Below are 16,047 nucleotides of genomic sequence, written 5' to 3' on the forward strand. Positions count from 1 at the left end.
GAAGGTGGTAACAATTGTGCAATCCTGCTTTATGTGATTGAACTGTGGAATGTTGTGATCTCTGTAAGAGCTCCCAATAAAATGATTAAATTAAATTAAAAGATGTCATCAGACTGAGATGAGATTGACAAGGTTGACCCCACCCCTAGTAAGAAGTGTCTAGTGGATAATCCCTAACTACCACAATGCCCCCTTAGTACCCTAAAATAATACACATGACTTGGAATGGTTCAAAGGCATTATGCTGATTGAAATAAATCAGTCTTATAATCAACAAAGATGCTTTATGACTTTATGTATTTGACCTTCTCAGGAAGATAATGACAGTGACACAAACAGATTGATGGTTGTCTGATTGTAGATTTGGAGGAAAATATGTCAACAAAGTATAACATAAGAAATTTTGATGAAGTTAAAGCTATTGTATGTCCTAATTGGTGTTGGTTACATGAATCCATATATGAATAAATTCCAGAGACTTCTACACGAAAGTTTCATAATTCTCTAATCATATAACAAAATTGAATTGGAAAGAATCTAAAAAGCAGAAAATTTTAAGTACATATATGAGTATCTATTTATAAAGGCATCAAGCAAAAAATGGTAATCAATTTTAATTTCATTCAAGTTTTAGTCTCATTCATTTTTCCTGTGTGCTTCCAGAGAAAGAGTTCTTTGATTGCTTCATATAATTACCTAATTATATGCCCTAGGCAATGGAGCGGCATAATCAATTAAGTCAAACAACCTGAGCAACAACTGCAAAACAAACCAGTTTGAAATGTATGGTTTACCGATTTAATTCATCAGTGTCAGAACTTGACCAATTATGTAGTTTTATACATTTATATGTTTACTATTCTATAATAAAATTGAATCAGATGCATGATGCAAGGCCTAAGGGATGACTCTGCCTCTGCATAGTTGCAAAAACATTTTACACATGTTGACTTGCTATTCAGATTTCTCACTGGGATTTTCATCTACCACCCAGGCTTTAAAGTTCATTCTGGAAGGGATGACAGAAAAATTTCCCAAATGATTGTCACCTCAGAGGCCCAGCAAGACACGAACAAACCAAACTTTTTAATGGCCTCATTCCATAGCGTGAAGTCAGTAAGTAAGAGCTTAATGAGTTCTTCTGGGACAGTGGCTCCTGTCTCAGAGGAGATGATGAATTTGAGATTATTATCTTCATGGGGTTTGTTACCTTGGTTTCAAAATAATGAATTTTTAAAGGAAATTCCTGACCAGAATTAATCTTTCCAGTAATTTTCATTTGACCCCTTCTTCAAATTTAGAAGAAAAGTGTCCCAATTACCAATTTCTGTAAATAAAAGCCAACACTGTATTTGTTCCTGCAATATGTTTGCTCTTCGCTCAGACACCTGGGAGTAAGCTGAGGTTATTTGCTCTCACTTCTCATTTCCAATCAAATCCCAAATCTTGAGGGTTCGGCTTGTCTCATACCAACAAAACACATTTCTTCTTCATCGTTTGCACCCTCTATCTTTAATAAAATTTTAATTAGATTATTGATCTGATTTTTTCTTATCTTTTCTAAAGCATATTTCAGATGGCACACACATACACACGCACACACACAAATCCCTACTCTAATACTGCACAGCAGAAGGATCTCATTCTATTTCCTTAAATAATAACTTTTAAAAAGAGCAAAATCTTTCCATGTTAGGTAAGATATAAGGCACTTTCCTAGCTAAATATTAGGGGATCCTAGCAACACAGTGCTTAAGGACTCAGCAATGAACCAGGAGTTAGGTTCATTGGTGGGTTTAAACCCATCCGTGGTTCTGGGAGAAAGTGGTTTTGCAATCTGTTTTCATTAGAATTGTACCTGTGGATATCTCATGGGACTTTCTATTCTGTCCTATGGGTTCACTATGAATTGGAATTTATACACTATACTAATGGGTACAGAACTTACATCTGCAGATATGCATGTAATCAAGACATTGCTAGATATTCAAATCTGATTATTTTCTTTTTTTGAAGGTAACATAAAGTCAAATTTATAAATGTGAATTGAGCAACTTCAGTATGCATTTGGAACTCTGTTTTTTCTGCACCTTCATCAAAGCAAATTAATGTTAAAGTGGATTAGAGGACTCAGCACCTAGGTGGAAAATATTCACATTTTCTTGTCAAAGGCCATCACAATTTCAGAATTACTAATAGTTTAAATTAATATATAGCTCAACTGGGTACACACCTCCCTGATATGATCGCTGAGGACAAATGAGTGCATAAACAAATGTGGTAAAGAAAGCTGATGGTGCCCGGCTATCAAAAGGTATAGTGTCTAGGGTCTTAAAGGTAAACAAGTGGCCATCTAGCTCAGAAGCAACAAAGTCCACATGGAAGAAGCACACCAGTCTATGGAATCACGAGGTGTCGAAGGGATCAGGTATAAGGCATCATCAGAACAAAAAAAAAAATCTTACGATAGTGAATGAAGGGGGGAGTGCAGAGTGGAGACCCAAAGTGCTTTCCTTCCCACCCCCCCAACACCCCCACTATCCTGATCCGAATTCTACCTTGCAAGTCTGGCTAGACCAGAGGATGTACACCGATACAGATGGGAACTGGAAACACAGGGAATCCAGGGAGAATGATACCTTCAGGTCCAGGAGTGTGAGTGGCGATACTAGGAGAGTGGGTTGGAAAGAGGGAACCGATTTCAAGGATCTACATGTGACCTCCTTCCTGGGGGACAGACAACAGAAAAGTGGGAGAAGGGAGATGTCGGACAGGGCAAGATATGACAAAATAATAATTTATAAATTAGCAAGGACTTATGAGGGACGGGGGAGTGGGAAGGGGGGAGAATGAGGACCTGATGCCAAGGGCATAAGTGGAGAGCAAATGTTTTGAGAATGATGAGGGTAATGAATGTACAGATGTGCTTTACACAATTGATGTATGTATGGATTGTGATGAGTTGTATGAGCCCCTAATAAAACGATTAAAAAATAAAATATAGTTCACGACAACCCATATTTGTTACATAGATGTCTTTAATGCAAAAGCCAGATTTTGTCACTGTTGAAGATTGCGGTAAACCCTCAAGGAGTTTCCCATGTTGTCAACGTAGAAATTGTTATCCTGGTATAGTGTCCAGCAGGCACATATCAAAACGAGAATCCCAAGTTTTGTTTGGCTTTCAGAATTAGAATTACCAATCAACTATTTTTAAGTGAAAATAAATTTAAAATAAAAATAATTTTATTTAATTTAAAAATTATTTTTAATAAATAAATGCTGGCGAACAATTATTCAACATTATTTTATAGCATAAATACATTTTAATAAGGCAACTATAATGGCAACATTAAGCAAGTGACAGCTTAGTGACTTTAAGTATGTTTCTCATATTTTTCAACCACTCATTTCATAATGGGCTATGAATTGACCTGCTTATCACAGGATGGGTGGTTTGAACCCAACAGTGGCTCTTAGAGAGATAGATGAGGCTGTCTACTTCTGTAAATATTTAAAATTCCAGAAACCTGAAGAGACAGTTCTACTCTGTCCTATAAGGTCACTGTGAGTCAGAATTGGTCCTGTGGCAGTGAATTTGGTTTTGTGAGACCATAATATATTTCCACATTTTTCCATCTACTTTAAGAGAAATCAGTGTCCTAGCAGATAGCCTCTCCTTTTCTGTCTCTGTTATCTACCCATTCATTGTATGCAACCAAACCCCCTGACATTGTGTAGACTCAAACACTACCTAGTCTTGCTCTATTCTCACAATTATTATATTTGAACCCATTTTTCCCCTTGGGGGTCTTCTTCTTTCATGGATTTTACCAAGAAATGCACCATGTGCTTTTCCAAAGACTAGTTCCTCCTAATAACGTGCAAAATAAGTGACATGAAGTCTTGCCATCTTTGCTACTAAACAATAGGACAGAGCAGAACTGCTTCTTACATCTCTAAAGCACTCATCCTTCTCCCACCAGGTGGTTGTTGAATTTTAACTACCACATGCGCAGCTTACAACTCAATGTTTGGCCCACGGTACCACTCAAAGTCCTTTCCCAACTAGAGTCTCACTCACAGCCATTAAGTCGATGGCAGCGATTCCTAGTGACCTACTGTGGGTTTCCAAGACTAGCTATTGATGGGAGTAGGAGACTCAGTCTTTGTCCCATGGAGCTGCTGGTGGTTTCAAACTGCTGACCATTTAGACCACAACCTAACACATAACCACCAGGGCTCCATTCCACCTATAGTCCACACTAATAAACTTTAGAATCTCTACACTTGCCTACTCTAAATATTTCTTATAAGTAGAATCATAAAATGTTTATCTTTTTGCAGCCAACATTTCATTCAGCATAATGTATTAAAGCTTTATCCACATTGTTGAATATATTAGGACTTCATTTCTCTTTAGCTGAGTAATATTTCATTATCTCCAAGTCTTGATTATGAGATTAATGTGGGTTTTCATCATCAGGGAAGACATTGCAAAGACAAGAGAACCATGTTGGATTTGATACAATCTATAATGGGAGGCAAAGGCAGGAGGAATGAAGAAGGCTAGTTCACAAGCCTCTTCTTCATGCTGCCTCTGCACTTAGACACCCCGCTCCAGGAGAGAAGTGCTACTTCAACCAACAGACACGGCCTTCCTGTGGTTGCATTTGATTTTCTCACGCTTTGCTGCAAAGGCCTTTGCTGACAGGCCTTTCTTAATTTAATCAAGTAAGCATGAATGGGTGGGATAAAGGTGTTTGACTGTTTTACTCTGAGGAAAAAAATAAGGGAATAACAAGGTTTTTTTCTGAGAAAAAATAATAAATTGCATTAAGTCATAAGGGATTCTATCAAGGGGCACACTTATGGTCCACTCACCTATTCCTATCCTTTTCCAGTCTCATGCTTTTAGACTTCAGTCACTGGGATATGATTCAAATATTCTGACAAATTCAATACCAATTCCAGCAAGAAAAATTTAACCTCTATAATATACCCTGTTAGACTCCTTTTCCTTTTCTGTAGAATATTAACAGTTTTAAACTCTCGGATTTTATTGTAAAAGATAAGATAAAATATGTAAAGAGTTTATTAAAGTGCCATGGTATGCACTGTGTAATTTTTCTAACTGCTATTTTTAATTACTCATAATTATGAGTGACAAATAATAGTCATCTAGAATATCTCAGTAATACTAATCACCTTTACATAAAATGTCATTTTTGGAATCAGTCCATTATAGAGATTTAGAATGAAGCATTCTGGAGATTTTTATTAACAAATTTATCACCATATACAAAACATAGCATTGTGTCCATTCTCCCCCACCCTGCTCACATCCAACCTCACTAATTTTTGCCTAAGGATGTTGACTTTGTTCTTCAATGTTTACTGGAACTATTCATACCCAGAAGCTAATCACAGCTTTGAGAGAGCAATAATCCCATCGATGTCTCCATAAAGAACAGTGGATGACATCACTCAATCTACCCTACAACTTCAGTAACTGATCCTCCTGCCTAGAGTAACTTTTATTTTAGTGTCGTATGTTCAAGCTGAAACAGCATTTTACCTTAGGACAGGTAGTACTTGCAAGACCTCCCAATAATACAGAACAGAAGGAGGCAAACCTGTCTTCTGAATGCTAAGCTAAAGGGGGTGGGGTGAGGGGGCGGAGTACGGTGGAAAGGCTACTACCAGGACAAAATCTCACCATGAAGGGACAAGTGCCAAGGAAATATTCTCTTGTAATTCACAAAAGGGCAAATATTGTATAACATCACTTGTGTACATAAAAAGAACACAAATAAAATGAGACTAAAATTTATTAGTGATTACCATGGTACATGTGATGGGAAATTGATCTTGGTTAAATGTAATGGCAGCCCAGGTGATTAATGTAATTGATATCAATAAGTTGTATACCTATAGAAGGTGGATTAACAAGGGGTGTCTCCTCTATTTTTTTATTGTAACAACAGCAAATCAGCTGACAAAGTTGTTTTTGTGTGACCAAACTCCTCATGGGATTTGACTTCTTGGTTTAAAGGTTTACAATTATGACGGCTTCTTGGGTCTCAGTTAATTGGTCTAATACCTTGTGTAAAGCTTGTATTCTGCTCTTGGTGTGTAAACAACTATCCAAGATCTCTGTAACCAGGAGCAACATAAGAAGAAGCGTTATAAACAGGAAAAATAAATTAATGCATAGCTAATTGTCTACCAAAACAACTGATGAAATTGGGGAGTGGGGAGGATATAAAACAGAATTCCAAAATGTCATTGAATTCAGACTTTCTGGAGCCATAGAAGTGAAATAAACTTCCAAAACTACTACCTGAGATAAACTCTAAACAAACAAACGAAAAGTCTTAAGTCTTCTTTAAGCCAAAGAACACATTAGCATATTTGGAAACAATATTTGCTTTGAATATTGTCCTATTTTGAAGGACTGTGTACATGGGACCAAGTTGATAATAGCAACTTGATCATTCAGATTGAACCCTGGGCCGTGGGGTGAGTTCAGTTCCTGGTTTGAAGGGTTACAAAGTCCATAGTCTAAACCTAGCATTTTTCGTGATTTGGGATTCTGTCCCACATTTTCCTTCCATTCTATCCAGGATTTCCGATTTTGACTCTTTTCAGAACAGTCAGCATTGGTGGGCAGGCATCATTGTCTGACTGATCTCAGTCTTGTGGAGATGGGGTCGTACAGTTTAGGAGCATTTGGGACTAACTACTTGATTTGCTTCATTCATCTTTACTTCAAATGGGACAGACAAACAGTTGCATCTTAGACGAATTCTCATAAACTTTTAAGACCCCGGTTGCTACTCATCAAAGTAAGATATAGAACATTTTCTTGGTGGGCTATGTTTTGCCAAAAAACCTTGACATCCCCTGAGACTTCTGTCTTGAGCCTCAAGACTCAGGGCCTCCTTTCTTCATTGTGTTTGGTTACAGCTAAGAAATCATCGTAATTTCCCCCAGTCTGCAGCACAGATAAATGGATTTGTGAAAATGTTCTCCCAGACCTATATACAGTCACCTTCCCAATCCAGTTCAGCATGACTGTCTATCCACTTATAGATACTGTCAGTCCACACTTCGCATTTCAATTCTCCACGTGGCTGTAGAGCTATCTGAGAAAGCCACCGGCACATCATCTATACTCAGTGGCCCTCCTCCTTTAGGCTCCTCCCGCCCCTCACTTCTTTCCCAGAAACTTTTTCACAGCCCCCTTCACATCTTTGTTCCTCAGAGTATAAATGAGGGGGTTGATGCTGGGTGTGACAATGGTGTAAAAGAGGGTGAGAAACTTGCCCTGATCTTGAGAGTAGCTGTTGGCTGGCTGCAAGTACATGTAGATGATGGTGCCATAGAAGAGTGAAACCACTGTCAGGTGAGAAGAACAGGTGTTGAAAGCCTTTTTGCGCCCTGCTGCTGACTTGATCCTTAGCACAGCTGCAGCAATCATGCCGTAGGAAATGAGGATCAGTGAGAGGGGGAGCAGCAGGAGAGCAACACCCAGAGCGAAGGCAAAAGCTTCCACCAACATGGTGTCTTCACAGGCCATGGCAATCAAAGCAGGCATCTCACACAGAAAATGGTCCACCCGACGGCGCCCACACCTGGAGAGTTGCATTGTCTGGGGGCACATGACAAAGGAATTTAGAAAACCACAGAGCCAGGCCACAGTCACCAGCTGCAGGCAGAGGCGTGGGTGCATGACTACTGTGTAATGCAGGGGCCGGCAGACAGCCACATAACGGTCATATGACATAACAGCCAGGAGGACACACTCAGTTGAGCCCAAAATCATGTAGATGTAGAGCTGGGCCACACAACCATGGTAGGTGATGGTCTTCTCTGGACCCCAAAGGTTCCACAACAGCTGTGGGACAATGCTGGTCGTGAAGCAGAGGTCCAAGAAAGAGAGATTTCCAAGAAAAAAGTACATGGGTGTGTGGAGCCTGGCATCCACGATTGACAAGAGGATAATGGCAGTGTTACCGACCAGTGTCAGAATGTAGAAGACCAAAATCAAAGCAAACAGAATTATCTCCAGGCCGGGACGATCAGAGAAACCCACCAGGATGAATGCCTGCAGGTAGCTCTCATTTATCCTTCCCATAATCTTCAACAGCTGTTATGGAAACAAGCAAACAAACATGCAGATGAAGGCACATGAAGACGCTATCTAGTACTTTTTAATGTCCATTTTCAAGTTCTAAAGATTAGAAAAGTTCTTTGCAACTGCATTACTTTCTTTATAAAACACTTATTTAATGTCTATTATAGTCAGGACAGTATGTAATAAAATAGAGGATAAATTATCTTGGTGGCGAATAATGTATCTAAATAACAAGGAACATAGGAAGTAAGAGCTTTTAATGAGACGCTTAGTTAAAAAGACTGGAGGTTTTGCAAATAGTTTCTAGTTGATCATGAAAATCCTCGGAGAAAAATTTGGACTGGGGAAGATTTCTGGAAATGAGAGTTGGTTTGGGGCCATATTTCAGAGAATTTGTTACATGGCATCTTAAGCAAACATGCTTCAAGAAAAGGAAGTAGTATATTGAAAGGCAAAACACTTGCTTTTACATCAATTGCAACTGACAACAAGCCCATGTGTGTTATATCAGAATTGGGCTCCAAGGCGTTTTATGGATGCTATTTCTCATGTAGATCTGTAGCCCTTTCTTCTGGTGATTCTGTGTGCCCTCCAGGCTCCAGGCTTCCAGTTAGCAGCCAAACATGTTTACCATTCGTACCCCTCTGTGGCAAAGCATGCATATCAAGTCAATGTGTGACATTTGAGAAAAATGTCAATGTACATGTCAGCCCCTGTCTTGGTCCTATATAATACCATTAAAATGAAACACATTATTTGTCTCTACAGGGGATTTAGATGATACATTCGATTCTAACCCTTTAAGAGAAAGATATGCAAATGTAAGGACTGCAGTCCCATTTATCTCTCCATATCTTGGATGTTTCTTTGTGCAAGATAGCAAGGTAGTTAGATTTTCTCTCCATTTCCATCCATGTCTCACATACCTGTATGGATGGTGGTTCTGAAAAATGTCTTGAGATTTTCAGTTATTCAAATTTCCACAGTTGTAGAGTCTAAACTAAGGTATAGGGTGGGGAAGGGACTCTGTCTCATGATGGCAATGTCTAGCAGCCTGTGTACCAATTGTGGTCAGAGGAAATAACATCTGGATAGCATGAAAGAACAAATATATTGAAACAAGAGTACAGAGTAGCTTGAAATCTATGTGGTTCGACAGATCTGCTGTTCACCATCTGCTATTCCTGAGGGTGGAGAAGTTATGAAGTCGATCCAGTCATTGCTGCAGGTAACTTTCCATTATTTGCTTTGCACACAGACCGCTCCATCAAGCCTCTTGAAACAGCACATGGGCAGAGAACAATAAAAAGAAGCTGATTATATATATATGTATTTATATTTATATTTATATTTATATATAAATTTAGGAGACCGCCTGGACACTCATGGTGAAATTTTCCAATACATATTTTTGCTAGTGGTGATTTTACAAAGGTCTTTATTGCTATACCTGTAGCTCTATCACAAACTTTCATCCAAGTTCAAGATAATTCATACAGACACCCACCCCCATGAGGACAATAAGAAACTACCAAAAATTGCTCAACAACATTTATTACTTAGAACTGGACTCCCTAGACAGATTGAAAATATATTATGTAGTTATCTATTCAAAACTGATATTTTTCCAATGCATTATTTTTCATTTCATGGTGACTCAATATTCAACATTATGTTGCAAACCAAATGTCTCTCTTCTGTTTCACCTAGTATACATTTCAGTGTAAATTAACTAACTTTCTACATATTGGATCTACTATTTCTAGTTTTAACTATAAAAAGTCAAGGCATAACTATTGAAAATGTTGAAACACCTGAAGTAATTTAGTTAGTGGATGATACTACAAATAGGTACTATTTTTAAAAAGCATTGATGTGAATAAATTAAATTGGGTTGGTTCATTACATGTGATTATTTTATAAAAGGCTGTGCCCAGGCAGGTGTGCGTACCCACAGAGGAGAACACTCCAGATTATTCTCTGTGCTCACTGACAGGATTTATCAGCGAGCACAGCTATTTTTTAATTCAGTTGCACAGTACATCCTAAACATCCATTATTCTGTTTACATTTACAACTGTGGATATTCCATAGATCTTTTACACCTCTGATTTCAGGTCACTCTCGTAGCAGCCTTTCAACTAAAAGTAAGCTACCTGAGACATGAGCAATCTCACTGACCATGAAATCAAAAGCCTAACCAAGGATCCTACAACACTTCAATATCACAGAAATCCACAGAAACATTACTCCCCATGAACTAATAGCATACAGAATAAAGATAGACAGGATTGGATGGGGGGTGCAAGTGCTTAAGCTTTGTCTCCTGCCTGAAAGGTTAGAAGTTAAAGTTCATTGGAGGAAAACCTGGGATGCAGAGGAAACATTTGCTCAAGTTCATTCAGAGGTGCCTCATAGAAAATGTCTGATAATATCCTTGTAAATTTCAACCATCTAAAGCCCTAAGGAGGCTGCTTTTGCACGCATAGAAGTCAAAGTTGACGCAGCAGTAATTGGACTAAAGATGGATAAATAAGACACATATTATAGCAAAGTTCAGGACCAAATACTCACCCTGTTATTCCCACAAAGTAGATTACTTAACGTCCTTCAGTCCTCACTTCTTTCACTTGGCATGTCCCTCCTAGTCCTATATTACTCCTGCACTTGATATCCTGACCAAGATTGTGGTTGCTTAAAGCTGATTGCTGTGTGCTACATCCCACTAACTGGCATACAAGGGCCTAATGATAGAATTTATCCTTAAGAACAGTTTCCAGGGGGAAGCTTGAAAATCATCCTTAGCTTTGCATGAGATGATTTAAAATGCATGATGTTCCCCTAACTTGAAACAAAGTAATGCACGGGTTCTCTTTCAAATTGTCTGTCATTGCAATTGAGAGATTCAATGAAACAGTTGTGCATCTGTGGTCAGGGTCAATGACTACGAATGCCAATGACTTGGTCTAGCTAAGAATGGTGAAGTACGTATAACATAATTACATCTAGTCGACATGTGTGTGCATGCCTCCTTGTGGAATTTGGAATACGATTTCTGAATTGGATGCAGTGATTCTATTCCAAAATGGAGACCATAAGTAGGATGCGTATACACAGATATAGATACATACAAGAGATTCAAGACACAGAAATAGAGCTGGTTTCTATGACCAAGTTCCTGAAAACGATGCTCATGAGTGTTCTTCCCACAAAATAGAGGCTGTAAGATTTTATCAGCCCTCCTTATTTCAATTCCAGGTCCTAACCAAGAGTATTGTCAGTACCAAGGCAGATAATTCTGCTCTCTTTCAGTTTCTGGCTCTTTCAAAGAAATACCAAGGAAAACACCCAATGGGCCTTGGACACACTAAAAAGCTTGTATCACTTTGAACATTTAAGTAGCAGAGTTTGAAATGGAAATAATTAACTTTCAAAAGAAATGATCAGAATCAATTAGTGGAAGCATCTCCTTGTGGTTCAGCAAGAGAAGAGGCTGAGTACCATCTTTTAAAGTGTTGACCTCACACCCGTAAATGTAGTCACCCCATAACCGAGAATAGAAGACCACCCCTGGGACCAAGCAGACCCCACTTTATTCTAAGCTCCATAAAGATGCACCGTGTTATTATTGTAAGGGAGCAAAAGATGACTTTAAATCCCCAATTCCTTGGAGATTTGGGATCGTCAGAGTGGCTGAGGAAAACTGATGTCACCGTGTTTACAGAGGTAAAGCCTCAGGGATGGTTCTAACCATCAGCGATGGGAGCAGGCCTATGCTTCCGCACACAGTATGAAGGTACAATTCACCAGGGAGGCACCAGGGAAAGTTCTTCAATGTGGTCGCAGGTGTTCCTAAAGAGAGAACTGATTTCTGGATCTATGGAAAGATGAAAATGGAACTATTTCATTTTCTCTGAAACTCGCAAAGCTAAAAACATAAAACTGTGGAGAACCAAGCAACCTCGAAGCAGTGCCTTAAGAAACCCAGAGTTCAAAAGTATAAAAAAATATCAGACTTATTGGTCTGAACTGGTGGACGCTGGGGGAACCTTGGAGGCTGTGATGCTTAGACACCTTTCAAACCTGAAACTGAACCTACCCTTGATATCCACTCTATCAAGTAGCAGAATCATAAAGGGCATATTAACCCTAGGGAGGCAAGTACTCCCACCTCAATCAACCGCATAATTCTAAAGGGCAGTATTTGCCCCCAAATGAGTCTCAGATACAGGGAAGATTTAAAAATGGAAAAATGGTGCACAGGGAGGAAGTGGGAAGAGTGTTGTTACCTTTAAGGGATTGCAACCCATGTTAGGAAATAACATATGTATGTTTTGAGTTGTTAAGTGGAAAACTAATTTTCTGTTAGCTGTCACACAAACCACAACATAAATTAATTATTTTAAAGTTACATTCTTGCATATTAACATAAGGAGAACATTTTGAGATTGTGAAATATTTCATTTTACATTTATTCAAAAGCATCAATACCAATGAAAGTAGCATAAATCAAATAACATACTGCATTGACCAAATATGTTGTTTTAATGTTTTATAAAGCAAAAATATCCCTTTGAGGAGTAATGTGTGCCTGACCCAAGCAATGGTAATTTCAATCATTTCATATGCATGTTAATGCTGTATACGTAAATAGAAAGGTAGATGTATTGATGCCTGTGAATTATGATGCTGGAAAAGAATATTTTAAGTACCCTGCACTTCCCAAAGGAAAAAAAAATCCTGTGTTGGAAGTATAACCAGAACGCTCCATAATAAGAAGAATGGCGAAACTTTGTCTCATTGACTTAAAACTTACTTATCAGGTGGACCAATCCTTGGAGAAAGACACCATGCTTGGAAAACCAAGTGAATGAAAGAAAGACTCAACAAGATGAATTGACTCCATGGCTGTAACACTGGATATACATAAAAATGCTTATGAGGAGGGTGCAGAACCAGGCAATGACTCATTGTCACTACTACAGCCATTTCATTGGATAAATCTGCTTACAAGACCTCTTTAAAGTGTTGAGAACAAGGATGTTGCAATGAGGATTAAGGTGTGCCTGATTCAAGCCATGGTATTTTCAATTGTCTCATATGCATAAGAAAATTGGCCATTGAATAAAAAAGATCAAAGAAGAACCAATGCACTTGAATTATGGTGCTGGCAAAAAACATATTGAAAGTACTTGGAATGCCAAAAGCACAGATAAATCCATCTTGAAAGGCATATACCTAGAATGTTCCTTAGAGGCAGGGATGGAAAAACTTTGTCTCAGGCACTTTGTATATGCGATCAGGAGAGATCAATCCATGAAGAACATCATGCTTGGTTAAGGAGTGGGGCAGTGAAAAAAATGAAACAGCAGAAGACCATCAAGCAGATGGACTGACATGGTGGCTACATGGATGGACTCACTCCTAAGGAAATTGTAAGAATGGCGCAGCACAGGCTAGAGTCTCATACTGTGGTACAGGGGGCGGCCATGAGTCACAACCATCTCTACTACACCTAATAACATTATTCAGAAGTCAACAGCATCTGAAAACAACATCCACATGGTAAAGATGAAGAAAGAAAATTCAGATAAGTCATTCATCTGTCAATTTTCAGGTTGAGAAACCAAGGGAAACTTCCCTTCTCTCTGTTCCGCCCAATGGGCTTTGATCTCCCCACTCTGATCTTGCTGCATAAGGAAGTTGATGTTCAACCAACACAGCCCAATGTGAACATATCCTCAATTGTTTGCTGTTGGCCTTGCCCAGTTTGACCAGCCAATGATGATGTCTTCTCATGGAGCAAGTCTGCTGTAGATTACGGACTGCAGGCAACTTCCCAAATAGTCCAGACAAGAATGTCAGCCTTCCACGTGGCTGGTAACATTGCATCTAAATCTTTAAACTTGGCATTACACACGACTATGAGATATAATAGCAAAAAGCACATTCCATTTTCATGGATTCTTGCTGTTTACAATTTGTTGATAATTTGTGTGTATATGTTTATAGTAATGAATACAGCTTGTAAAAGAAAATTCTAACTCTAGTTTTCACAAAGAAATTAATTTCAAGTAAGTTATGAATTAAGTTGTGAATTACTTAAATAGCTAATAGTTAGTGGCTTCCCAAACTAGAGAGGACCTTTGAAAACCATCTCACATTTTCTATTCCATTAAGTACAATGAAATAAAAACTTACCAAAGTGGAATATAAGTAGCAAATGAGTTCAAACTATCATTTTCTCAGACCACGAATTAGAACTTTAAAGTATGATTTTAACACCATAAAATATGGTTTGCTATATATGACCTGACTTTTCTTGAACTAATAAAATATGCATATGTAATAACACTTTAAGAAGGAGACTTTTACACTTAAATGTTAACATTACATCTTCTTTTTCTGTGATAATTATTTGGAGGAGGTTTCCCTTGGTTAAACATTGTATTTTCCGAAAGGCGTGCGGCAGAGAAAAATTCTTAATGTGGTTCTTCTACCCACGTTTCTGTAACTTCCACCAAGTGATTGGTGGAGCAGTGCAAACAGGACATTAGTAACATGAATGGAGGGGGTTGATCAGTTTCACTTGCCACCAGTCACATGTTCGAAACCATCAGTTGCTCTGCATGAGAAAAATGAGGCTCTCTACTGCCTAGTGAATTACTGTCCCAGAAACCCACAAGGGTAGTTCTACTCTCTTCTGTAGATTCTCTGTAAGTCTGAATCAACTGGATGGCAATGAATGTGTTTGTTTGTTTGTTTGTTTGTTTGTTTGTTTGTTTGTGTTTGTTCATTTGTAGCTATCAGGGTGAGCCATCCTGGCAGGAAGAAAGGGAAAGACCAGAACCATTGGAAGAAGTGTTCCCAGTACAGCACATTCAAGAGGTCTTGTCTGAAGTGCAGAGATTGAGAGCAGAGGCACCAGAAGCCTAGGAATGAAGACCATGAGACAGAATAAAGGAGCCACATTGAAACCCAAGACTGTGAGGCAGAAGAGTGGGCTGGCTTCCTGGCCCACGTAGGCAGAGGCCAAGGGACCACATGAGAGGTTGAAGACTGCGGAGAAATTGGCTACTGATGAGGAGAACTGCTGCTACGGACCAGTGATGATATCCCTTTCGTGAGTATTGCCTGAGATTTGTGTGGCCATTGAAACAAATGATCAAAGCCAATGTATCAGTCGAATGCTGTGGGAGGAATGGCTGATGTCAGATTAGGTAAATACAGGTGAAGGGCAGAGGGATAGCTGATCTCTGCCTTGTAGCCATACAGACGTGAAAGGAGGTTGGATGTGGCCTCTTGATTTATTTACTGCAATGTTCCTTAGGTTCCTAGTCTGATGTGTAACAGAAATGGAATGAGAATACACGCTCGTGTGACTGACTGTCTTTTCTACATTATCTTTCCTAAAATTTCAGGAAGTAGGCAATGTTTTTAAATATACAATTAAGCATTTAGTGCATGATAAAACACCTGATTTCTTCCTTCACATCATAAACATAATGCAAAGCTTCTCCTTAACTTTGTTGAACCAGTGAATTTGTGTATATGGATGAATGTGTTTTAGTGTGATTATACTGTTTTCTGAGTATCTAGAATTAATGTATATATTTCTCTATGGCTCCTTTAAAATAAATGAGATTTACACAAAATAACTTAAATTTAACTGGCAACAATTTTTTGTAAACATTGCTGTTGCTAAGTACTATAGAGTCTAATTTTATTCATAGTGGCCCTCTCTCACTATAGAATTGGCTTGGTTGTAATATGTACATATATAGCCTTCTCGTTCTGTGGATTAAATATTAGCCTGCTAGCCAAAATGTTGACAATTGAAACAACAGCTACAAAGTTGAATTATTCGTCTTCTTCAAATGTGGTAGCCACAGAAACCATCTAGAGTA

At 38.6% G+C, this 16,047-nt stretch overlaps 1 protein-coding gene across 2 annotated transcripts; it reads right to left on the reverse strand.

Annotated features, from left to right (window-relative positions):
• Nucleotides 1-7,213: 7,213 nt before the first annotated feature.
• On the reverse strand, nt 7,214-13,704 carry LOC142441276 (putative olfactory receptor 2W6). Of its 2 annotated transcripts, XM_075543317.1 has the most exons (2): nt 13,697-13,704; nt 7,214-8,132 (listed from the first exon to the last, which is right to left on the reverse strand). In XM_075543317.1, exons 1-2 carry the CDS (start codon nt 13,702-13,704, stop codon nt 7,214-7,216), a joined length of 927 nt encoding a protein of 308 aa, XP_075399432.1. The 2 variants fall into 2 exon arrangements, with proteins under 2 accessions (XP_075399432.1, XP_075399431.1); XM_075543316.1 differs by lacking the exon at nt 13,697-13,704 and having other exon boundaries at nt 7,214-8,140.
• Between the last annotated feature and the right edge of the window lie 2,343 nt (nt 13,705-16,047).

The sequence above is a fragment of the Tenrec ecaudatus genome, chromosome 2 (genome assembly GCF_050624435.1).
Source record: "Tenrec ecaudatus isolate mTenEca1 chromosome 2, mTenEca1.hap1, whole genome shotgun sequence".
NCBI classification, from domain to species: Eukaryota; Metazoa; Chordata; class Mammalia; order Afrosoricida; family Tenrecidae; genus Tenrec; species Tenrec ecaudatus.